Raw genomic sequence first — 27,667 nt, 5'->3', positions numbered from 1 at the left:
CTCTTTACTGAATTTTTCTCCCATGAATTTGTCACCACCTCTAATACAAACTTAACATATTCAACATTAAATATGGAAGCTTGTGTTGAAGAATAACAGTAGACCTTTTATCAGAACCTAAAATATTTTCCAGTCTCCCCATCTCAACTTCAAATTTAAATAGTCCTCTAGTTTTAGGCACCTCATGTTGTGTGGCTCCTCAACTCCAATTCCCTAGTCTTGAGCTTTCCTATCCAGAGAAGACTCTTAACTGCTACATTCTGAGGGCACTCTAGTCTTATCTTTAACAGATGCTCCTGAATATGTGAACATTCTTGGACCATACTTCTCTGAAAAGCATACAAAGTCACTGGCATCTTTGTATTACTGTCTGGCAGGTTTAACGCAACCAAGTGCAGCCACAGATATCAAGAATACTAGACTTTCCTGAGTCATTCCAGTTTTTCTTATTTTTTTCCTGTGGCCTCTTTGAGACTGGCTATGTTCCCACTTTGGATGGTTCTCAGTACTTGACCTGGCACAGGCTCAAGGAGCTGAGCTCAAATCCTTATCCTGGTAACCCTGAAGAGCAGGAGTATCTTGTTGCAAGAATTATACAATTTAAAACTATGGTATCGAAGGTGGGGAGGAGGAACTATGCAATATTACATAAGAACAAATATTCTAGAGAAAAATGACACGTATGACTCCTTTGAGGTTGCACATATTGACAACAACATTTTCAGATGCAGGTTCAGCTGTAAAGCAAATAGTGCTACTTAGAAACAGAGTTCTGGCAGGGAGAAATGGAGCTCTGTTGTGGACAATTTGACTCTTAGCTAGCTCAAGCAAAACATGGACAGGTGACCTTGGGCTACTCCTTGACATTGTGCAAAGCATAAAATTGGTGAAGTTAAAGTTGCATTTTGGATTTTATGGCAAATGAAATAATTTGCCAAAGAGTAACAAACAAACAAACAAAAACTATTCAAAAAACATAAAGGTATTCAGCAACAACAAACCATGAATAAATGTGTGCACAATATCAATTAGAACATTTTACATGAAAATAATAAACATAAAAATAGCAAAACAACACTATAACTCATTTTTTTTAATTACAGTGGAACATCTTGCTGATATGTATTTACTCTCATCTTTACAGAGGACATTCAGAAATATAATTTCTTATATACATATACCTAGGAAGACAGAAAGAGGGGGAGGGAGAGAGAGAGAGAGAGAGGTATATGTAAAATGAATACCTTACTCTAACATGTAAAGAAAAGCACACTGTAATGATTAGTCTATGCTTTTAAACTGCATGAATATTCTAGCTAACATTCTACCAGTGTGTGGTTTCTTTTTGTTTTTGGAGGATACATGCTAAGTTTGAAGCAAAATTAAAATCACAACTGATGAATGTGGCTGAAAGTATCACTTTAAGAGCTGCACTAAGGCAAGCAGGAATTGATTGCTGTTGCAAGACAGCAACTGATAAAAACTAAGGCGACCTCCATTACCAACTGTCGTATTTTTGTGGTGACAAACAATAGGCAGAACAAATACCACTCCACAAAGATATTCTAGAAGAGATTTAAAATAGTGGATATAAGCGAAAGAATTATCATCTGTCTTTAGAGCAACGGTGAAAGAAGTGAAAATAAACAAATTCTATTTAGCTCTCTCTTTGTATGTGGAGGCACACATATGTATATAACACTTTTGCTTCCTCTTTCTATGATAATATCACTCTGTAAGCTGGAACCATGATATAAATTAAGCCACTTGTCTGACACTGCTGCAGTTATTAAATAAACCACATTGAAAAATAACATTTGTAAAGCCATTTTCTCATTTCCCTTGCTGCTGGCTTGTGGAGAACACCTTGCCTGCTTCTTGACATGTCAATTATTCCAGTGCTCAGCTTCTTCTTACAGATATGAAAGAACCCAAATCGCTGCTCATCTTTTCCAGACGCAGCCAAACAGAATTCCATTTGTTACTTTCACAAGGCCAAAGAGGTAGGAGATGAATGGATACTGAACTGTGACAAACGTCTGATCCAGAGGAACAGCCTAACTGCAGCAAAATTGATTTTTAGAGGTAACAGAAGTAACATTGCATGTAAAATTTAATCCAGCAGAAAGCTGCCACTACCCCTTGGTTGTACTTTGCCTTTACCAGGGCTATTCATTTTGATCTTGCAAAAAACTTCCAACTCTTCCAAATTATTTTCTAAAAATAGTATAACTGACATTTTAAAAAAGTCAAGTCTAGAAAAGCTCATTTTCGAAATGGAATCACAAGCTACACAGCAAGTGTGACCCTTTAAATAGACTGCCATTCCTCTTTATTGGATGAGAAGCAAACCTCAGTCATTAAACATTTAGTTGATGCTATTTTTGAAATATATGAACACCAATGTAATTAAAAAGATAATGGGGGGATTTAAAGGCAATATCTGTAGAACTGCATTTACTGAATTTTTTAACTTTCTCATGGAACTACTTAACTTTATCACCCAAGCAAGAGGAAGATTTATTTACAGGGGCTGACAATTGACTGGTCATAATACTATGTGTTACAGGCCACTTTTTTGAAAGAGACACTTGTAAATAGGCTCCTTGAAGGTTATATTAATCTGCAAGGCAAATCCTAGGTTGTGAATTATACATAACTATAGGAAAGAAAAGTTCTAAAAATCTTCACTATGTGGAAAATGATGTCACACAAAGAAAGTGGCATTTAAAGTAAGAAATTACTTGACATACTCTGTGGGTGATGAGGTTTATACAAGAAAATTTAATTCTTCATTTATTTTATAGAAATAGAAATCTCTTTTTCAGTAGTTCTTAATTTACCTTTAGCAAGAGACAGTTAGATGAACTGAATAAACAACAAAAATCAAGTGAAAATGGACAAAAAGCACATCTGCTAGAGAGGGGGGAATCCTACACTTTAACTCTGGAAAAGCATTTTCATCTTTGTTTAAACTGCTGTAAAGCTATTCGTAACTGACTGGCTTAGGCTTTATAGCCTGAGCAAAGAAATGGAAACTAGGAGGTCTCACATTCTAAATCTGACTTGAACAATGCCTTCCTACATGCTGCAGGACACTGAATTTCCTCATCTATAAAGTAAGGGCAGCAACCAAGTTATCTTCCGGATTACTTAATTATTTGGCAATAATCATAACAAATTACAGAGAAAAGCGAGCAATAAGCGAGTCCTTTCTAGAATTAAAATGTACTTGGCAATCAGCATTAAATTAAACCTCAGGAGACTACTGTAAGTGATTAATATGCATCTTCAATAGGATGGAAAGATTATACTCAAAACCCACAAAAACCATATAAGCATTTTAAAACTTCATTGGCATGAAGTATAGGTAAAGCATAGGTTTCTTTCCTGTGCTTTGAAAGGAATCAATGATACAAAGCAAGAAGATGAAGCCTCACTTTTACGTCTTTCAGCTTCTATAGGAGAGCTGTTGATAAAGGCTCAGATTCTCCAGGCACAGGTTGCATTAGATAGATAGGTTTGTTGTAAACCAAGAGAATAGGATAAAAATGACATATCTTGCCTCATTCCCTTTATTTTTTAATTAAAAAACAAACAAACAAACAAACAAAAACAGTCCTGAAGTGCATATATTTACGCAAGGCTATATTATACTACATGCTATAGAAATGAATGCTTCTGCATTTCAGTGGTATAAAATGTTCACTATGTCTACACCCTGCATGTTTTACCTACACCTAAACGGTACTTAAGAAAACCCTCCAAATGAATAATAGGGCAGTTTCATGAACAGCTAGCAAAAATGGAGTGCATGCCCTTGAGACCGGAGATCCTTCAGACTAGCAAAACATCTTTCCTTCACTAGTCCCCATTTCCTAACCAAACTGTTGATCTACATTCAACAGTATTGCCCTTTCAGGAAGATGTGCTTACTCTCAAATGCTCATCTGCAAAAGGTTTAATTTATTAGTTTTATTTTCAAAGTGCAGACCAAAGTCTTTTATTGCAACAACGCTGGTTTATAAAAGAACGGCTGCTGTGCACACTGTTTGGAAGACTCAAAGCTACTTGCACATAACGCAAGAATGCATAGAGGCCAGAGGAATATAGGACTGGCCAAACGCTTTCTCCTGGAATATTTATAGGACAAACCTGAATATGAGGTTGAATTCTAATGCCAACCCTATATTTAACAAACGGAAATCATGTGAAAGAAATACAGCTGAACGGAAGCATACATACAATACCTAAAATGATTTCTGACCATTTTACTAACCTTCCTCCGTGGTACGAGCTGACTTTGATTCACTGTCCATTCCTTGGAATTCATTGAAATAAGGGCGAACTTTAATTTCATAAGTGACCCCCTTTTTCAGGTTGACTAGAACAGCACTGCGCTCTGTTGGGACTTTGACCTCTAAATTCTGCCACACAGCTGGAGACGGTAGGCCAGACGTTTGGCGATACATTACTCGGTAGCCCTGAATAAACTGCGATTGGCGGTCAACCTAGACATGGCATTAAATTATGTGTCAATAAACATATTAAAGTAATCAAACCTTTTGGAAAAAACAACAACAACAACAACAAACACATTTGCCTAGAATACCTCTGTTGTCATGAAAAAGAAAAAAATTAACAATTGTTTGCACTGCTGAATTTAAAAATTGAACTGCCTTCTTGTAAGTCACTCATTATTAATCATCTCTAAAGGAACATTTTTCTCACATTACTTGTTGTAGAACATTTCTTTCTATTTTACTATCTTCTTTTAAACATCCCATGACAAATACCATCTTAAATCATAAAACAAGCTCTCACTTCTGCAACAAATCATAAAAAGAAAACTTTGGCATAATGCTTACTGCATGTAAACCTATTAAGGACATCTTGGCTACTGATGTGCTGAAATATGAGAATAAAAGAAAAACAAATTCTTTTCAGAGAAGGACAAGTCTTTGAAGATGCCCTATATGCTTTCAGTTTGTCCATTACTTGGCTTACAGCTTATCTTTTCATGAGATACTCAGGAAAGTAAAATAAACATAAGACAGATGCAGAGAAAACAACATCCAAGGACACGTGCTGTTCCTTGTGCTCACTGTCTAACCCCTCTCTTTGCATCCTGAGGTTGTGATGTACTCAGTCCATCAGAAGGAGGTGGAATGTTGTTTTTGTTTTATGTCCTAATTGTTGCTAGGCGAACACAATTTAAGCTTGGGATCACACACAGAAGTTTAAAAATTCTAACTTATCATAGCTATAAAATAGGACTTTTATTTGAAGGAAAAACTTAAAGTATGCTTTATCTGGGAGGGGTTGCATGCATTTTTTCTCTTAAAAAAAAAAAAGACTTGAAACGATTTGAGTTATGATGATGTTTGCATGAATTTTTGTCTGAAAAAAATGGTCAAAACAATATGATGGATAAAACCAAACCAAATCTATCTGCTTCTGTAGCTGACAAATAAGCAGCCAAAGAAAACACGACGCAAATATCAAGGCTATATGGCTAGCTGTTTGGTAAGTTTCTGTGTTATAGCTAAGACTCAACAAATAAGATTCCATTTCTGTTCTTGACAGTTTGCTAGTTCAAGGGTATTTCAGAATTAAAGATACATTTGTTTGACTTCTCATAAGAATAAATGAATTTAAGGCTGAAAACACAAAACAGGGTCTATTACGCTTTTCCTATAATCTTGTTATAGTTTATTGAGTCATTCAGAGGGGACCCAGATTCTTAAGACATTAAAAAGCAGGGCAAGCAAGAAGAAAGCTTTATTTATGAGAGCAAAGCAGAAATGTCTTTCATCAAAACTGTCACTGTTAAAAACCTTGCAACATATGTTACAACAACATTAAGCTTGCATTTTATAAACTTCTCTACATTCACTTTAAGTGAATTTATGCACTGAAAGAGGGATATAACTCACAATAATAGCTTGTTAATACCGAAAGAATCAAGCTGTGTTTTTAGGAAGAACATTAAGCAGCTGTTTCCAGATGAAGGGAGTCTGTAAATCAGAGTAAATTGTTTTTATCCATGTTTGACTTTCATTAATTAAATGTTTTACAGACATAAAGACTTTATGAACCTCATGTTTACTAGAAAATTCAGTAAGAATATCAATTTCATATACTTTGGAGTACAGGTTCTCAACCTACATCACAATATAAGGCTATGATGTTTAATAATCAAACACTGAGTTTGATTCCTGCCCAACTTCTGTGTTAGAAGTTATCCTGACAGACAGCATAAATTTTTTTAGAACTTTCCATTTTGTGTTTGCTGCACTTTTAAGCTCTATAGACTGCTGTCTTGCGGAGAAGATCTGAAAATTTAGAATTACGCTGAACAGTAACTGTGTTGCAACAAAAAAAAATGGTATGGAAACTGTTTTTTATGATGTGGTACAAACCAAACCACACACACTAACTTGCAAAAAACTGTACCCCTGGCCTGAAGCTCCATAAAGCTTTCTGTGGAGAAACAACTACCAGTGTCTGGGATTCTGGATTTGGGGCTACTTGACACTGACTCTGGTACACCTATTGTACACTGTACTAATTTTGAGTCCATCACACTTTCATATCTACTTACACATAAGTAATATTCAAACTATTCATACATCTCCCTTTCCCCTAGGCTTTTAAGATCCTTACCAGAAAGGCTAAGCAATACAAGCAATATGAAAACAGAATGCAGGAGTACAACAAGGCTGTCAATTACAGGGTTGCTATAAACTAGGTTGATTTGGGGCCCACACAAGTTTCACAGCACTTTCAATTACAAGTTTGATTACAACAGAGCTGAAGGATCTGTCAGGATTTCAGATTATTGACAGTAATTCAGTTGTTCAGGGTCTGGGAGGGTACTTCGGAAAGAAAATACAATGCATTTTTAATGTTTTCTGTAAATATCCAGTCATATTCAGTATCAGGAGAGGGTACTAAGCTGTCTTTCATACCTACCTAAAGTTAATCTAAAAAAGCAGCATTTCTCCTATGGTAAGATTGTTGAGAAGCCACTCAGAGAGGAACCTCACTTCCTGAGCAAGGTGGATTTTTCTTTTTGTTTGGAGTTTTCTGATTAGTAAAAACTTATTTTTGGACAATTACACAGATTAACCAGAGATACATGTGAGGTATATATATTTAGTTGGAGGTATATACAGTTGTATTTCACATACACATATACACACAAATTTATAAAAGCGTGCATGTATCTGTACATACACACATATACATACATGTTTGCATGTCTATGCTTACATAAGTGTACATATACATATATGTTTGTCTACACATACACACAATCTTATACATAATATAAAAGCTTGTGACTTCACCATTTCCTCAGTTATGTGGTAGTTACATGTCAGTCCAACAGCAGACCACTAAAACCACGCTTAGCATTAAAGAACTGTATTCAGTTGTGCTAAGCATCAGTTAATTCTGTAGGTTTGGTACACATTCACGCCACATAGGTAGAGTTGCAGAAACACACACTGTGATTTGATGAAAGAATGTAATAATGTCTATTTATTTTCCTTTCTCTCCTTTATTTATTTTTTTATTTCTTTTTATTTTTTGTAACTTTTTTCTGCTGAGTACTGGGATCGCAGACTACTTCTAATCTTTCCAAACTTATCCAAATCTAGGATTTGCACAAGCCCTGGTGACATCTCCTCAAAAGAGCTGCAACAGTTGCTGATCTAAAAATACATTTTCTGCCTCAGAAGACAGATGGCAGAAAATGCAAATGCTCCTTTAAAAGGTAGAAGGGAGCAGTTACTAGGTAGGTTCTGCTCAGTGCTGACCCAATGCTCTAAGACAACTTACAGGAATAATTGATCCCTCTCCCTCTCTTTTGATGAATACAGAGTGTGGGATGTATCTATAAAACTGATGACAGCTCATTCCTGCAGAGGTCAGAACGCTTTTCCCCTGCAAGTTCAAACCTGCACATATCACAACTGAACATGAGACCTGTTCAGTGACTATTAGATCACTCTGTTAGGCTATTTGATTGTTAAAAAATGGCAAAAAAAGAAATCATAATGCAACTTATGCTGCAAATATAGGCAGCTTTCAGGCAAACCCGCTAGTCCGCACCCTAAAGACACTTTGCAATACGCTCTTAGGTATGTAGGTTTCTCCTCCAATATATCCCAAGTAAAACTGTGCTCCCACTGTGCTCCAATACCCATGGCAATTCTCCATCCGGGCATAACACCTGGCATACTGTGTTGAATTTACTAGTATGGATTGACTGTATTGGGTTTACATGGCAAGGTTTTGGTAGCCGGGGTCTGCAGGGGTGGCCTCTGTGAGCACAATCCAGGAGCTGCTCCATATCAGGTAAGAGACAGTTTCAGCTGGCTCCAAAAGGATCCCTGCCCTTATCTCAACCCATGAGCTTTTTTTTTTCCTTCATATTTTCTGCCTCTCTTCTGATGATGAGAGGAAGTGAGAGAGCAGCATGCTGGAGCTGTGATACCTACTGGGGTTAAACCACCACACAGTAATCTCTGGAAATTCGGACAGCACTAGCATGGATTTCCATACAGAAACAAGACAATGGGTGATGATACACTGGAAGACTATCCAAAGAACCTGACTAAAATTTCCAGCAAAGCACATTCATTTAAAATCAATGTCAAATTGAAAGACAAAGGCACATACATTATCCTTCTGCCTGGTAGCCTCAAAATTCCTGGGAGGCATTGGGATTTCAAAGCAACAATTATTTTGCGACATTGAAGAACTGGATTTTATTCTTGATTACGCCACAGGGCTCCTCCATAATGCTAGGAAATTTCTCACATTTGGTGACTAATTAAATTCTCAGTTTAATGCCCAGTGTGAGAAAACTGAGCAGAGCAGCGCTGAGTGCAGAGTGTTGAGGTTAGCTAAAAAAGTGCTTTGAGTACACAATATGCTGGGGCAATGAAAAAAGTATTTGATAGAAATAAAAATAAATCAGGCCAAAGATTTAAAATTAGGCCTTTGGTAACAGTGGGCATATCTGACATGCAATAAATATCTCTGCACCTCACCTTTCTATGTGTAAGGTTAGGATAATGACACGTTTTTATCATTGTGATGATAAATTCGGTATTATATGTGAAACACCCGTATATTGCAGTTGAAAGCATGACAGATAAGCATGTGAGACAAACTAATAATTTTTTATTCAATGCCAGTTTTCAGTGGTATGAATTTAATAAGACCTGGCAGCACATATTGAATAAAGAAGATAAAAAGAAATGTTGAATAGCTCCATGAAGAATAGATACTGTATGTGACCAGATAATTACAGCTGTACTTTAATACTTATGCACATGAGAGGTAAATTTATGCAACAGTGGCAATCTAACTTCTGACACTCCTTTTTAACACTGACTTTGTAAACCTGACCTTCTTTTAAAATAGACAAAATGTGTGCATATGTATATGCATTTTATTTCAAAATATTTTAAAACTGCAACACAGAAGCAGAGAACTATTTCTGAAATTTTAAACTCAAATAATAAATAAAAAGATGTAACACCAAAAAAAAATCTCAGAAAGAAGAGAGAAATTGCCGTTAATTTGCTGGGAGTCAGGACAGCAGAAACTCAGTAATAAGGGAAGTTCCTCTGCATTCACTTTCTGAATTGCAGAAGGTCAGCAAAAAGAGTCTTATGACTCTCATGGTACTTCCATCCTTCTGTATGTTAGCTACACTATCTAATCATTTTATATTAATAGTGTGGACCTTATTCTTTGGACAGAGTGGCTGTTTTCTTATGGTTAATTAGCTGGTTTTGTTCTGGTTGCTGGAAAGTTTCTAATTAGCTGTTCCAGAGATTTTTTTTTTTGGTGTTTTTCTTCCCTTCACTTTCTAAACATCTCTACAGAGACCTGTACACTTGTCAGGTGGCACAGGGTCACTGCTTTAAGGAATCTTTCCAATAAGCTGATACCCATAACATTCATAACGATTTACCTTTAACTTACCATGTTTTCTTTACTCATTAGTAGTTAGTAGGGGCATCAAGAGACTTTTCACAGCATTCATTATAATATAATGAAAGAGGTTACAGTGCATAAAACTGAATTCTGTTTATAAACAGTGGCAAGCCTATGAAACTGTTTCTGATAGCTCTAACACCCAAGAAAGTACTTGAAAGAACACCACACAGATGTGATCCAGGTTTACATTTACTGGCTGCTAATGTTCAACATTTCTTAACTACTGACCCACCTGCTTGGGCAAAAAAGGTTTGCTACAAAGGCACCTGAACATGAAAGTCGGTCTGGCCTGGAGTTATTTAGCTGAAACAGACAACATTTTAGAAAGGCAAGCTGAGTGTTGACATCATCAATGACAAGAGGCAGTCTACAGATTTTCTAAATAATCTTCTAAGGAAGAAAAAAAATATTTATTTATTCTAATCTGGCCCCCTTACCATTGAAATCTGTCAGAACAAGGATGGTGCATAAGCCCTGATAAATATGACTGAGTTGTGCAAAAACAACAGTAATCCCTATAATACACAAACTATTGCCACACTTATTTCCTATTGTATAATCCCCTGTACACATTAACCTCTAAGCAATATTACATGCAGAAGAAAAGCTCTGAGTATCATGAATATCTCTTTTGCAGAATTCATTCTACCTAATACAATTGTTTCAGTGATGCGCAGTGCAATACTGTTTATCTCTCTCTTCCACCCGTGACTCTACTTCCTCTGGGGCAGATGCCCCAAGAGCAAAGCACTCATTTGTGGTGTGGAATGCCCTAGGGACAACCTCCTTCTATGGTAACAAATCATTTCCTTCAAGTCTCTGGAAGAGAAACATAGCATTTTGAAAGCCAAATACTATATCTTAACTTCTTAGAAGTTCTACCCAGTAGTTTAGCCCCTCAAATAGAAACGTTAAGTACTGCCAAAAAGATTCTGGTCTTCTATAATGAAAGAATATCCACTGACTTGTGGCAAGGCATATGCTAGAATACGAGATACTACCAGTGGATCAGGCATCAGCATTACATGCTGCTGACTTTTCTACAAATGCCCTGTAGGAAGCTGTTTTTGCATTTTAGGGTTACCAAATAATAGGATGTTGTCAGAGGTTCTATGCTTTGAAGTGGAGAGTGCTTTTTATGCAACAATCTAATGTTGACATATAACTTTATTTTTGATATGCACAGTAATGAATCCACAGATCAATTACCCTTTAGATTATGGTGTTAAGCATATCCATTTTTTATAGTATTTTTCTAGCCAGAAACCTAGCTCCCTTTAAGATGAACACTGAAGGCTTTCAATGTCTCTGACCTGAAGGAGAAAACAAAAAGACCATATCGTTAACACATCTATGCCTGTATGATGTTAGTCTAGCAGAGCACTCACGCTAGAGTAAAGACGAGTTTTTCAGGGTAGTGAGGGGAAAAAAAAAAAAAAAAAGCACTGTAAGGACAAATAGGCAAAATTAAAGTAACGTAAGGTAGTTATAAGAGAAGCCTTACTGTCCAGGTGACTTGAATTGTCGTGGGTGTCAGCACAACAGGGTTATGTAGTCGTACAATGACATCTCCCAGTTCTTTCTGAACTTGCCTGTGATCCACACCTTGTGCTGGTGGGCTGATATCTGCCAGGCCAAGAACACACATTAAAGCATTATTTTAATGAGAGAACATATATGGCATTTATTAGAATGACTGAATAGCTTAATGACCTGACTTAAACACCCTCATATAGTATGTATCTTTAAAACAATACAATGCTAAGGTTTAAACATGGACTCCAAAACGTATCAAGTAAATGCTACATATCAAGTAGCTGCTTAGGTAATCATGAAATAAAAAGACACTTAAATGACTTGATGCCAGTTTTCTGGGATTTGCTAAGTGCTGAGAGAGATGCAATATTCACTACTTCTAAAACATTCAGATAACAGTAATGTTGCACAGATGTCTGCAACCAAACTGGTTAGTGTAATTGAAGAAAATTAACAGTTGTTTGTTTTTTTTTTTTCCTTAGAGCGTACATGACATTAAGTCATTATGTTTCCAAAGTTTCACTAAACTTCCCCTCCCCGTATACTATGCACACAAGAAAGCAAACACTAAAAATAGTATTTTCTTCTGCAAAATGAATTTTCCCTTTACAAATAATAGATAATGAAATTTAGTGCAAATATGAGTAAAATAATAATTAAAAAGCCAAACTGATTTTGATCTTATAAAAGGCATAAAAAAAAATCTTTTCAAGATTATGCCAAAGACTCCTTCAAAGTGGGAGGAAAATTACTTCTTCTTCTAGTCAAAACAAGAAGGAATTTGATCACTTAGTACAGGGCCATGGAAAACCATGATTCCATCTCCAAGCACCACATTTGGCCCTCGTGCCTAGTTTTTAAAGACTGCATTTAAGTTAGTGCATTGTGATAATATGAAGGAAGCTGTACTACTTTTCCTAAATAGGAGCAGCGAATATAAAGTATGTGTCAGAAAGGGGAGGAGGAGATGTGCAATGTGAATTTATTCAGCATGTCTTTTTATTGATAGTTCCTAGAAATCACCATTTTCCGTTGTATTGCACCAAAAGGAGAATGTTGAGCTATGGCTATCACTTACAATACAATACCGTAACATGTGCCTTGCCTCTTCCTTAGACAGAAATGAAGGTGCTTTCTAGAAGCTAGTGAAATTTCAGATACATTTAATAGATCCTTCAAAGATCTTAAAATGATGTTCTTGGTCAACAGTTACAGACGACCTTAGTAACTATGTCAATTTTCTATTTGTAGATAGACATGCCTGTTAGATATAGGTATACTGATTATTTATGCTTCAAATTGTCTGTAATTTTTCCAGAAAAGGCAGATTTGAAACACGTGCACAGACCATATTCAAAAAGACCTGATCATGGCTAGGCCTGCTTAGGCATCTGTGAATTCTGCTTAGTTTTCTCATGAGATTCATTAGCCAAAACCACTTTGCCTCTTTTTGGATCAACCTCACATACATGTGAAGAAAAAACAAACAAAATAATTCAAATATTTTCTCAGAGTAATTACTGACTTCTCTATCCTTATATGATACAAGTAATTTAAGGTAAGCCTTTTGAAAGTCACTGATTGTCTACTTGTAGTCCACTAGTAAAAATATCCATAAACTCCTATTAGTTGTATTTGCTATGCATAATACCAGAAAATCAAATGCTTATATTAAAGCTACCACAGGCACCTGTTGAAAATTAATATTATATAGAATTGTTATGTTTGTTTTTTTTTCTTCCTCAATGGCCACTGTGAACAGGCTTTCTACTGTGTGTCAGCTTCCTCTGTCAGCCTGAATTGAATTCAGGCATAATTAGAAATCACATCAAAACATTATGTTAATTTTCAATTGATTTTATGATTTAATTCTATTAAACTGGAGGTTACCAAAGAAGCTATAAATCCTGTACGTGGTTCAGTGTGCTTGACTGCTAAACAGGTTCTGGAAATGGAAGCTGCAACACATGCTGTAGCTAATTAAAAGACATGTTTTTACTGAAATTAAATTGCTTGTCAGTATGTCAGATAAAAGTCTACACTTGACACTCAAATGCCAAACAAAGTTGTTTTTTTTAACTAGGTGATAAGTTATGCAGACTAAAGACTGGTGCAATGAAAAGTGTGAGTCACCTCATCATAACGGGAGAGTAAGAAAGAAGAAAACTTGTGATACTCCATGGATAGTCATGCCGTAGAATCCCTCCCAACTCACTCCTTCAGCTTCTCAGAAAGCAGCTCTCTTTTCCTTTTACAGCAATTATTATTTAAAGGATGTAACTAATAAGGACAGATTTATTCCGGAATAGACTAGATGAGAGAGGCTGGATGTGTTGGCTATGTGATAAAGAAATACCACCCTACTCATTTATTTTTTTCCACCTAGGACCAACAAAGGACACAATTCCAATTACACATGCTGGAAGCTGACACAGGATTCACAGGCTCTCCACACACACTTTTCTAACTTCCATAAACAGGGAAAGATCATCTCATTGTAAATTAACTGTGAGAGGAGCTATTACTTTGGACTTGAAAAAATTATGATTTCAAAAAATGATTAATTCCTGTACTCCAACCTGCTTAATGCAGAACTACACTCTTGAATGAAGTATTCAAGCAATATGTTGTCGAAGCCAAAAAAACCCATGCTGTGAATTGAAATTTGTTCATGGCAGTTACACTTGGTTAGAGCTGGCTGTAATGTGAACAGAATTTATAGTCATCAAACCCTCTGCACACATGCAATGGAGGATCACAGCTATCAATTATATCATCACCCAACAAATAAGGGATTTCCCTTCAGCCTTCTCTTTTGGTTTATTACACAGTGAATTATGAATTTAAAGAATTCAGAAATGTAGATTTATAAACAGAAAATCTATACTTTTCTCTGAATAACTTTAAAGTATTTTTATCATGCAGATCCCTTAATTTACATGAATCAGCTGCACAAATGTTGGACCAGATTAATCGATACACTATAGATATTTTGTGCAATTCTTGTGATTAAAACTAATGTTAAACATGATGTCTGCCTGTCTGTTTTAAGCACTTGTTATGATAGTATATCTCTACTTGATGACGGAGAAGAACTAAAGACAGAGAATATAACAGAAGAGAACATGTTATTCATAGCACATCAGAAAAGGGAGGGATGCCTAGTTCACTTGGCTTTTAATGGAAACGGTGCATCAAGGAGCACACCAGCCCTCTGTGACCTACAAACTTGTTCTGGTTTCAGCTGGGACAAAATTAATTTTCTTCCTAGCAACTGGCATGGTGCTGTGTTTTGATTTTAGGATGAGAATAATGCTGATAGCACGCTGGTGGTTTAGTTGTTGCAGAGCAGTGCTTACACCAATTCAAGGACTTTTCAGCTTCTCTTGCTATCCTGACAGCAAGAAGGCTGGGGGTGCACAAAAAGCTGGGAGGGAACAGAACCAGGACATCTGACCCAAACTGGCCAAAGGGACATCCCATACCATATGGCACCATGCTGTACAATAAATAGAATTGGCCAGATAGGTTGGGGAGGTCACTGCTCGGTGACTGGCTGGGCATCAGTCAGTGGGCAGTGAGCAATTGCATTTTGCATCACTTGTTCTGTGTATCCTTTCATTATTATTATTACGCCTTCCTTTTCTGTCCTACTATGCACATTTGTCCTATTATTTCTGTCCTATTATGCTATTATGTCTTTATCTCAACCTAAGTGTTTTTACTTTTTTCTTTTTCCCCCCAAAAAATTATCTTCCCTCTCCCACTCTGGGGTGAGGAGAGTGAGTGAAATTATGTGTGCTGATTAGCTGCCTGCCAGGTTAAACCACAACAAAACTAAAAATGTACCAAGGCACTGAGGAGTTAACCTATCTCTCCTGAGCTCAAGACTGATACAGCAGTCATTGGACTGTATTGGTTAAGCTGGATTCCTGATCCCGAGTGCTAACACAAAATGTCTAAATCTATTGGTCAGCTCTCAGTTCCCTTCTATTTTAGCTCAAGCATATAAGCCTTAATAATTGCTATTACCTTGTGTTCGGACAGGATCTGACATTGGGCTGGGATCACTCAGACCTTGTGAATTGATAGCTCTCACCATAAACAGGTAGATTGTATTGGGGCGCAGTCCTCTCACGGTGTAGAGAGTGGTCTTCACATGGTTAGCCACTGTTTGCCAGCTATTGCTCACAGACTGACTGCAATGAGAAAGCAGTTGAAGATTATAGAGTAATGCAAGAGAAAAAAAAAAAAAAAGGAATTGAAAAAAGGACTACTTTTGTAAACCTATATCAAGTCTACAGAAAAAAAAGTAGTAAGAGCAAGGTAAAAATAAAAAGATTTTGTAGTTCCAGTTAACTCATTAAGACAAGTTAAAAAAATAACAGAGCTTTCAAAGGTACTTCTTTCAACAGAAGCAAAAGGTTTTCCTATCTGTCTAACAGATGTCTGCAAAAGGAAAGTGTGGAATGCAGTAAATTAGAATGATAAACAGACCACTCGGACATAAACCCTGGAAAAGAAAAACCTATTACAAGAATAAATTTCTATATTGTGAAGTAAAATATGTCAATAGTTGCCATTAGAAGAGAAGTGTTCTCCTTGAACTAAATTCATACCTAAAGTTAACAAAAAATCTGAAAATATCCTTGTAAATGAAGGAAACTATATGAATACTTTTTCTGTCATTATATTTTCAATTGGACAGTATTATAATTAGATTATAATCCACTGTGTGAAGAGATTTCAAACATGATTGTTAAAACAGCTTTTAATAAAAATGCCTGGCTTCTGTTAATGTTATTTATGGGATGCCATTAAAGCTTATCTAGGATGAAATATTACAAAAGTTTAAAGACAGAATTTGATTTTATTGTGCTTTCTTATATAGCATTGATAAAAAAATCTTTAAGTATATTAAAGGAAAAAGAAAATGGGAAGCTGCTAGTTTTATGTTGTTTCTATTGTTTCATTCATGTAATGTAAAAGGATAGCACAAGTTCTAAAACAGAATCAGTGATCTGCATGTACCGTAATGATGTTCTGTGCATATTAACATACACAGAAGCATTATCACTGTAACATTTAAAATATGCAATCATATTATTCTGACAAATTATTGCTTGAATTTTAATTAAAAGATAAATGATACTATTTGTTATTTGCTGAAGATCTTGATTCAGAAAAACATGTAAGAATGTGCCCATTAACATGCAGAAGAGTATATTCTTGTTGTGCATATGAGAGGTACAGCCGATGCTTAAACAAACTAGCTGAATAGGGGCCTGGAAGATCCTTCCTACGACACATTAAGTGCTGCTGTGTGGAACAGAGCAGCTGGATCCTCTTCAACCTTAGGCTGCAGGATGAAATCATAAATTATCAACACCAGCCTTTTCAGTTAATAGTTTTGTTCCATCTAAAACAGTTAAGCATAGAAATTTAAAGTGCTTTAACTATTTAATATGTGCTGCTTTAACAAGAACAGGAATTCAAGTACACAGAGAGCTTTAAAGATTGTCTGCTTATTTTTAGTTTATTTGCACTCCGACAGTTGAGGTAACGCTACTGGCCCAAGTGGTTTCAACTGCAGCATTCCCATGGTGGACTCTCACTTGAAATCAGGACTAAGGGAATAGTAAAAAAATAAAGAGTGGACATTGTCTTTTTACGTGTCTGTTGACCTGAGGAAAAGATAGATGGTTCTCTACTTAATCACTTAAAAAAAATGTGATAAATTAAAAAACAAAAACAAAAAAAAACACCTTATAGAATAAGAATCGATGCCTGCCATAGGAGTTAAGTCTTTTAATAAACTTTTGATAATACATGTACAGTCCAAAAGAACACCACAGTACCAGCAGAACAGCTGGTACTAGGGTTTAAGCAAAATTATAAAGGAAAGAGACTAAAAGTAGAATAATTCACATACCTAAAAGCCTCAATGATATATGCACTAGCTGGTAGGCTTCCAGGGGTCCCTGGTTGCCAGGACAGGGTGACACTGTTCTTAGTAACATCAGTGACCTGAGGTTTGGATGGTGGCCCAGGGAGGTCGTTTATATCATAATTTTTACTGACTGTTGCTCCACCCGACTCTGTAAGGGGCAAATGCAAAACATTTACTTTTTATCCTCTTTGTATAAATCTGATCAAAGTAGAAGATTAGAAGGAAAAACATGCCAAATACCTGCAAAATCAGCATAACCAATATTCTTAATTTGCAAAGAACTAAGTCAATAATTGCATTATCAGATATATTTTTGGATGAAGAACTATCATACTTCTGGTACACACTAAAAGGACAGAAAAGCCACAAAACTCAAAAGGTTATATATATATATATACATATATAAAGAGTAAAAAAGCAAACAAACAAACAAAAAAAACATATTTGCTAAAATTTACATAAAATACCAAAACGTCAGCTACTAGAAAGACTGTGAATGTTCCTATATCCAGACCAATTCTGGTGCTCACAGGGTGCGTTCTGTGTAGGCATTACTTTTCTTGCTCAAGCTAATCACAGGGTGAATCCAGAGTTTACTAATGCGCCTGTTTGGAAGAACTATAACATACCAGTGTCACTGGAAACAAATTATTGCAATGTCAACGGGTGTTCAGAGATAATCACAATGAAATCTAAGGCGTGTGAAGAAAGCCAGCCTTCCTACTTAAAACCTTCTCCATCTCAAACCCAGAATTTCTAGAATAGAGTATTTGACTCAGATTGCTCTGACTTAGTCTATGCTTTCATTTTGTGACATCTGAAAAATGGCCCCTGGACATGTCTTACCTGTCACCTCCAGCACAGCACTCCATGATGTCTCCCCACTTGAACTTGTAGCAACGCAAGTGTAAGTTCCAGTATCAGACAGCTAGACATAAAGAACATTTAAGGGCAGTTTTAGCTTTTTGGAATCAGATGACAGAGTTTATTCAAATTTTCTTTTTCTAAGTGTTTCTTGGTAAGAATGACTTAGCCAATATTTCACATCAGGCTAGAGGGCACTAGACATTTTCAAATAATCATTTAATGGTGGCTTAATTTTAGAGAACTAAAGTTTGGTAGCAAAAGACTCTGGATTTGTACAAAAGTATTGTGATTTCTTTGTCAGTTCATATACTCCAAATTTATTTTAGGAACAGCTTTTAAATTATATTGTCAATATTAATCTCGTTGTTCTACTGAGAAATTTGCCAAGTATTTTGCTATTCCTTACTAAGATTTAAAATAAAGATTTCTGTGACAGGAATTAGAGAAAACAACAGAGATGGATGGAAGACCGTGACTTTACAAAGCACAGAATATACAGAAGAGCTGTCCTACCACTATGTATAAAGCATGGTAATCTCGAGATAAAAGCAGAAGAGGGAGAATGCTGACTCTAGTGATAAAGGAGAAGAATTATATTCACCACCAGATGACTTGACGGAAGTAGGACAGCATCCAAGAAGCTTTATTGGACTTTAAGGAATTGTAATGGGTGGTCTGCTAAATGCAGATTGGAACTATGACAAATGTGCTTATACCCAACCCTTCAAAAAGAACGTAAAGGCAAATAATAGTGATGCTCTTCAGATTACTTGTTGATATGTAATTTAATTGATCTTTAACTTTGTCATGTTAGAATTCTGTTGGTGTTTTCTTCCGATAGACTGGGTTTGCAGTGTACCATTCTTAGGGGCAGGAAGCAACTGGGTAATGCCAATTTAATTATCTGAATGAGCATAACTTGTATTTTAGGGGATGCTTTTGCCATGAAAAACAAGGAATAATTTAACCCCTCTGACAATGGCTCATGGACCCCAAATATAGAGGCACCGCTAACAAAATGAGAAAGACTCTTGAAAAGAGAGCTTTTCCAAAGGAGAGAGGCTTGCAGCATTCTGAAGTACTGTATTTTATCTTGCTTCTTCCAAGCTTTTATTAAATCTATAATTTTTCATTATGTGATGATGGAGAATATTTCTCAATGCTGTGGTTCTTAACTTAATTTGTGTACCACTGTGACAGATGGTGTATGGCAAACCCAATGAAGTATGTGGTATACACAACAGAATAACTTGCAGAAGGCAAACTAGACATATAAAGTAAGCCGGAGATATGCTGCCTCTGCAAGTTATGGTAAATTATCTAACTTCCAGACTGTGGATGGATTAGACACAGACATAGGGTATTGATAATTCAATTATTTATACTTTTTTATGTTATGAGGGAGAAAAAAAAAACAACAACAGGGAAGGTCAATGGAAAATCATTGCTATTCTGTATAGTAACAGTTTTCTTATGCAGATGGCTACATCTGGCAGGGTACACTTCTACAAAGCAGAAGGAAGATTTCCTCCACTGTTGACCTGTCTAAAAGGGTACTACTGAGTGAGTGACATATTGCGTGTTTTCAGTTGTCTTCCAGGGCAACCTGGAAGACTGGCTCATCAGAAAAATCTCTATGTTCATCTTCATGTCTGTGGCCCATGGGTCACTGTGGTTGCTGCAGACTCCTGAATAATGTGATTTACACACAGAAAGAGAAATTAATTACACAGCAGAAGAGGATGGTCTCAAAGGCTTAAATAGTAGTGGCTCATCTTTACCCATATCTTGATATCTTTTATGATTGCAATAATGATTATTAATTGTAAGGGGAGAAGAAAGCTGAGGACTAGGACATGGGGGTGATACTCATTTGTTTTGAACATGGGTGTATAAGTATACTTGGGCATATTTTGTGGGATTTTATTTATTCATTCATTTATTTATTTATTTATTATTATTTTGCTTAGGAAGTGTTGTCAGTTCCTGCTGGGGTAGGTCTGAGAGAAAAGTTAAACACTTCAGAATTAATACATTAAAATTTCAACCTACAAGAGAAAATTGTTTTTTGAAGGTGATGTGTGGTTTTTGCTGGTAAGTCTGACTTGAGCAGTAAACATTACTGCAATCAAGGGGTTTATAAGAAATGTCCTTCTGAGCCTTTAAGGAAAACCAGTTACTAGTGAATTAGCCACTTAAGGATCAATAAAAGCTTCATGTCTTTCAAAACCACACTCTCTATTAATATTATTTTCCACTCCCCTTGCAAGCATTTTTTTTGTTTCATTTACAGACCTTGTGCATCTACCAGCAAGATGAATGCGCAGGCACAGTTCAGAGCCTATTTTGATGCTTGCATAGCTGCATGCGCACAAGCATCCCAGGAGCTTCTGCCTCATGGATGTTCCACAGCAGCCCATCATTGATGCCTCAAAGTTTGTTTGAAATCACTAAGCTTCCACCTTTAATTGCTGCTTTCTAATACTACTGGGGAATCTTGAGTATTCAAGTGCACTCCTTAATCCAGCCATACAGGAAAAATGCATTAACCCTCATGGTCTAAACCTGCCTTCAGCCCAGGGAGGAAGGATAAATTGTTTACTCAAGGAAAGGTAGCATAAATTTTTTAATAAATTCCATTTTGTTCCAAGGAAATTAGCAATCCATCTACAATCACTGATGAGATGGTACCAAGAAACAAAACTGCTGTTTATATCTTGCCCCCAATAGCTATGTTTCTTGACTTTTTTTTTTTTTTTTGGATGAAAAAGCTTTGTGCAGAAATTACTGCTGATTAAATTAAAGGACTGCTGAAATTGTCTGTAAGTTCTTAACAAATAATTACATTTACCTTAGTATTTTTCTATACACATACTTGTTCAAATACACAATAACAAATATGCATTTTTATCTAAAGGTAAAAAAAATAAAAACACAAAGATTAGTGATAGAGCAATTACCAACAAAGTCTGGCACTGTACTATCTGGAATATTGCAAAATTTCTTTGTACCTTTAAGATATCATATTATATCTTATGTGTTAAAATGCAAATATTATGATAGGCATTTCATTTTGAACAGAAATCCCTCTGAATATAACTGCATGTATGTTACAGTATAAGTTGTCTGCTCTCATCCACAGCCTTACGAACCATCTGCAGTGAGCGTAACATTGGAATAGATCAGCCCAGCTCAAGACTGCCAAGACTCACTGATGGAAAAAAAGCATGGCCAAACCCCTGATGAAATCCAGAATCCCTTGCTAGTACAATAACTCCTTAGAAAATAATGACCAGGTGTTGAAAATGAACTGCTCTATGTTTTAACAGAGTCAACAGACCAATGGCTTCATCTTAAACCTGACTGAAAAGATAACCAGGGCTCTCACATGTCTATCCACCTGCAACTCATGTTTTATTGCAACTTACATAAGATTTTTAACATCATTTCTATTTTAAGGGATTTTTAATAGTGGTATCAGGTGCTAGTTTGGCCCCTCTTTTTTCCCTACACTACCATAATGTCAAAGAATGAAATAGGATTTGGACCTGGTGATAGTTTCACAGTAGATGAGACAACTAAGTTCATTTTGAACACAGCATACAGCAAGATAGCAGAGCTGCTTGAGGCTCACGCTACCAGCTCCATATTACTTGTAGTAGTTGCTTTGTTATCGCCACTCACCCGCAGAGTTTTAATCTGAAGTGTCCCCTGATCCTGTATGGATGTTCGAGGGTCTCTGCCCAGGAAGGTGAAGCCTTCTTTCAACCAGCTGATAATGGGAAGCGGGTCACCGGTAGCCTTGCACTTCAGCAGAGCTGTCCCATCCACTGCCAGCGTCTGATTGACAGGCCCCTGGAGGATGATGGGTGGAGGTCTATCTGTCAAGACTAAACAGCAATGCACGTATTAGCATTCATGACTTTGACAATACCGCACTGCAGTCAGTCCATTGCTTGACACTACCAATTTTAACAGACTGGTTTATGTTAGCCTCAAAATGGCTACAAACATTATTTTTTCAAAACTTAAAGATACACCTTACTGATTGACTGGTATATTTAAAAAGCATTTTTGTAAGACTTTTATTTTGCCACTGCGAGATAACGCCTATATATATTAACTTCTGTTAGCAAAGATCATCAGACTCATTTGATGGAGAGAAGATGAAAATTAAGACCTTGACTCAGAAAGGAACTGAGTTATATTTCTTATTTCTTCCAATTTAGTACTTAATGTTAGCACTTTAGCACTTAAATGTTTTAAAAAAGCACGTGTTAAAAAATGTCACATCAAAATCTGCTTAAATGCTTACCTGATTTAAGGCATAAAAGAGAAAATCTGTTAAAGTTCAAAGTGAAGAACCATAGCCATTCTAGCATGGGCACAAACCATATTCCCTATTTTTGCTCAACTTGCAAGTATTCCTCAGCAAAAATATCAAACAAGATTACAAAATACTTAGTGCAATCTAAAAACTGTCTAGTAGAGAAAAGTTCAAACAAGCTATTTAACAACTTACTTATCAAATCATCTCATACATTGTAAAGCAATGAACTCTGCTATTTTTTTCCCTAATAACTTACATTTGCATGCTTGAAATGCTTCATAAAGGATTATGTAACCAGTGAGCGAATGCATGGCTGCATGTAAGCCTCATTCCCTGACCAGTGGGATATCTTGAAGATGAGGTATAATGCTCATACTCATTTTTCTTGAAAGAATAATTTTTCATAAATAATTCTGCTTTTGAACCTATTCTCAGAGCCATCTGTTAGGCAGCAAAATATAACTCTTTGTTCCTATATAATGTGTTTATATAAAATGAATGAGGAATAATTGAATTAAAAAAGGCTATAACTCCTTCATGAAGTCAATATAACAGAATCAAGAATTCATTTTTATGTATTTGCCTGCCACGCTGCTGTTGTTTTTAATCTTTGAACAACCTAACAATTCTACATATGACATTAAATATTGTAATAGACAGGATTAGCTTCTTAGACGGCATAAAAATTAGACTGCTTCCACTGATGTCGACTGAGTTTTAATCTTTTATTCCAGTTGAGAATATGGGTCATTATATTTCATACACAATACCTGACTCTGAAAATAGCCTATTCTGAAGCAATATGTTTCTGTTGTATTTGAGCTGTTTAAGATGCAAGCTTCTGGAACCTTCAACAGTTCCAAAGCATGTTCATTATGCTATTTAATAAACAAAAAATATTAGGGATATGTTGGCAGTTCACTTTATACTTAAAATAACTGTTTCTGAAATTGTTGCAAAAAAAAGCTAACTACCTTAATTTTGTTAACAAAATATTCAAAGGATAGAATCATTAGTATTAGTAACACCTTGGAGTGTGAGTTTATCACATTTATTGAAACTGAAACTGAAAATAGAACACCAATACAGATTTTTTATTAATGAAAGAACTTGAAAGCTATTTTGGAAATTCTCAGATATCACCAGCTAAATTCAGAGATAGGACATGAATTACTATATTAAAAAAAAAAAAAAAAGTAACACATTTTCACCTTGATGTAAGATTTTTGATCTCATTAAGGTTCTTTACGACTACATAGTTCAGCCACTTGGTGAAACAAAATTGATCTCAGCTTATGCTGAGACTCATGTTGCAGCTATGCTAGTAGTATATTTAAATGAAAATTCAGTTGTGTGTGTTTTCATTTAGATTCAATGTAGAACAGCAACTCCCAGTTTTCTAGCTATCAAAAAAAAAAAAAGGAAAAAAAAAAACTACTTAGTTTGCTAACTATTCCATTGTAGTTATTTCCTGCAGCTAATTGCCTGTCATATGTATAACAATGTAGGTATTTTTAAAACCTACTTCATTACAGATATTGTTCTTTGGCATGTAATTAGGTTCTTTTTACAGCCCAAATGAGAAGCTCATAATCCTTTAAATAGCTTTGATCAATAATGTAATTGAAAGTCTCCTGGCCAGAAGGAATCCTCATTTTCAAGAGTGTTATGGGTGAAAGACCACTACAGCTTTCCAGGACACTAAGGCTAAAGGTTAAATGAACACTTAGGGTTTCCACTGATCTGTGAATGACTATATTGTCTTCACAACTCAGACTTGTAAATCTTCTCTCAAATGTGCGTATATGTGCTTGTATTCCTACTACATGGGTCTCATCTACAGTAAGGATAAAAAACTCAGTTAGAGGTTTAAAAACATAGTATGATAAGCATTCTGAGGAATAATGCGATAACATAAAAATGTCCACAGAAAGATAGAGGTGTTTGTTAGTTTCTTTTACGCCGCTTTTATTATTATTATTATTATTATTATTATTATGTTACACATTGTTCTCTCCTAGCATGAAAATTCTATATATATTCCACAGAATACTTCATATGACTAAATTATATTTGCATAGAAAAAGAGAAGATAATTTCAAAATTAACCTCACTCAAAAACAATCAATCAATCAATCAAACAAACAAAAAACTAAAAACTTTGAAACTATCTTCCAGAAACCATATATATATTCTGGCAACTGAAAAATTATCAGATTCCTTTTGTGATAAAATGTAGCTTAAATTTTGAGCAGAGTATAAGAGAGGAAGAGATTTTATTTGTTGATGAATAGTTTGTTCAATACTGATGCAATTTGGATGAACTAAAATCATGTTTAAATTTGGGTGGAATTTTGTCAAATTACAACAGGAAATTAAAAAAATAGAATGACAAAATGAAGTCTTAACTTTACTTTGGCACTTCCAAAATCAACATTTCGAGAACTTTTCCTGGCAAATTAACAAGGAAAATGGGACACAACTCACAAAATTCTTATGATGAACACTAGTATGATAGGGTAGTGTGCTCTCCTGGGAGGTGGAAAAGCAGAGACCATTCCTTCCTCTGTCTTTTTTGCAGAAGAGCTTCACAGTTGTTCTGAATCTCTCCTGTTTGGAACTGTCACACTTGCTATAAAATATTTAATATACATTTGGATCTGGGATAAGAATGAAGGTGGCCAGATTTGCAGATAGCTGAACTGTAACTGTTACTAAATCACTCATTCCTGCTTTCTTCCAGGGGGATTTGAGAGACATACCCCAGAATATTCAACACACCTATAGTTAAGAACTTGCATAGGAGGTCAGGAAAAATGACTTAAGTGTCTATTCCAAATCATTGGAGAGGGAGCTGTTGAGGTATGCTGCCAACTCCTTCTCTTTTTTTCTTTTTCTACATCTGTTCTGAATTCTCCTTATAGCTTCAGCCTTTTGCTTTATTCAAATGCCCATAGACATGATCCTTTTAATTGAGTATCCTAAAACATTTAATTTTTATGTTGTCATAGAAATCTATTGAGATATGTTAAGCTTGCTCCTCTGTGCAATATTCATCCCAAACAGCAACTGCAGGGTAAACTGTAGGCAGATCCTACAGGTGAGTATGCAGTGGTCAAATTTTTTAGTAATAAATATAAATACTGACTATCTTATGGGAAATTGAGAACTTCTCCAAAATATTCTATGTATGATGGATAAATCTATGGAGTAAATTAAAAAATGTAAATTACTCTTATCTTGCATACAGACATGGTTAGATAGAAGCATTTGTTTTATTTGCATGATCTGTCACTTTAAGACTCTGAGCTGCATATTTGCTTCTGGAGTTTGAAAAGACTGCTAAGATTGTCTCAATTTTGTAAATGATTTTGCTTTTCCAGATGTGCATTAGACAGTGGATTATATGATAGCCTTTCAAGAAAACACAGGATTTGAATTTCAAATACACCGAGGGCTCTTAGCACCGTCCATAATCAGCAAAATTATCACTCAACTCAGCACATTTCATCACAGCTAGTAATCTCTTCTCATGTGAACACTTGAGTTAAAAATATTTCCAGTGAAGACATGTAAGTGCAAAAATGTAACAACTGAAACGCTGCTATATATGGTATAATTAAGCACTTGTTTTTCTGCACATGACATATGTTTTCATTCTGTATTGGAACTTCAATTGGATCTAAATTACCCTGGATCAAACAAAAATGTGTTGAAAATGAAAAAGATGGTTCGCCACTATTATTAAATCATTAACCAAACAGAAAAATTCTGGGCTGTGAAGTAAAACTGAAATCACAAGCCAAAAACTGGGACACTAATGCTTAAGTATATAGATAGAATGCACAGCATTTATATTTTATCATATTTTTAAAACCATGAAATTAGATTTCCCTACTGATAAAAATCATTAGCTTCCATAACTTCTGCTCAGCATCAACTAAAACAGATTAGTTAGACATTGATGGTTAACTTCCTAACTGAAAGCAATTAAAAAATGTCTGTGATCTAATGGGACATTTATTTACATAATTTCAGTTCCACAACATTGTTTTGGCACGTTTCTCCTGACCTCACCTGCCCTTTGACTTGAGGATGAAATGGTATTTCTATAAAGCAACCTTCTATTATTTCATAATGATCATGCTGACATTAGGTTCTGGGATGTGTTTGAAGAACACAGGTCTTGCATTCCTTCAGCAGCATAGCCACCAGCTCATGCTTTTCCTCAGCAATGTGAATGCACACCACCTTTAATCAAGACTGATTGTCATTGAGTTTGCATTTTAGCAGGGACACCTTTATGAGCTTTCTGTTGACTTGTTAAATAAACTAACGAAAATTCCAGTGAGGTCAATCAGGATTGTTCCGCCCCCCAAGAAATAGATAAAGATGGACCACAGGACTTGTCTGTCAAGAGGAAGAATTTCTCATCACTGATATCCTTGAACCTGATTTTATCCTCTCGGCCCCTGTTGCAGTAAATCTGTACAGCATCAGCAGGTGCAACCATTAACAGCTCAATGCCCTCTTAGCTAATGTTTGTGTGTTCAATTTATTCCAATCACAGTTGTGGCACTGAATCCGGCAGTGCTACGGACAGATATTAAAAACACTGCCTTTACATTAATTTTAAATGACCTTTTAATCTACATTTAAATTTGAACTGAATGAAAATGCATCATTTTGTCATAGACCATGACAGAAAAGACTTAAAGAAATTGCAGAGCGAAGGTTAGCCTTTAGTTTCCAGAAACTGCTTTACCAAAAAGCAATATGCTTGTAAAGATGCAAGGATAAGGCAGAAATTATCTCCCCTTGTCATAAAAAATATAGACAGCTTTTGGAAAACAAAGAAAAGGCATCAAATTAATGCTCAAACCTCTGTAACGTGCCTGAACCTCTCTGCCTGTCACTTGTGATGAATATGCTCTTGTGAAAAGCCAGATTATTCAGAATTAGAC

General features: G+C 35.7%; 1 protein-coding gene across 1 annotated transcript in view; it reads right to left on the bottom strand.

Annotated features, from left to right (window-relative positions):
- Positions 1-27,667, bottom strand: part of ROBO2 (roundabout guidance receptor 2) — a 435,081-nt gene that overhangs the window by 71,560 nt on the left and 335,854 nt on the right. Inside the window, exons 12-17 of the mRNA XM_050710499.1 lie at positions 22,058-22,263; positions 18,353-18,434; positions 17,489-17,654; positions 15,589-15,755; positions 11,525-11,646; positions 4,280-4,511 (exon numbers count right to left, since the gene is read on the bottom strand). Of these exons, the coding sequence (XP_050566456.1) occupies positions 4,280-4,511; positions 11,525-11,646; positions 15,589-15,755; positions 17,489-17,654; positions 18,353-18,434; positions 22,058-22,263 (975 nt within the window). The remainder of the gene's footprint in view (positions 1-4,279; positions 4,512-11,524; positions 11,647-15,588; positions 15,756-17,488; positions 17,655-18,352; positions 18,435-22,057; positions 22,264-27,667) is intronic.

This window comes from Cygnus atratus, chromosome 1, assembly GCF_013377495.2.
Source record: "Cygnus atratus isolate AKBS03 ecotype Queensland, Australia chromosome 1, CAtr_DNAZoo_HiC_assembly, whole genome shotgun sequence".
In the NCBI taxonomy this organism is placed as follows: domain Eukaryota; kingdom Metazoa; phylum Chordata; class Aves; order Anseriformes; family Anatidae; genus Cygnus; species Cygnus atratus.
This window is presented reverse-complemented; position numbering and strand designations above follow the sequence as displayed.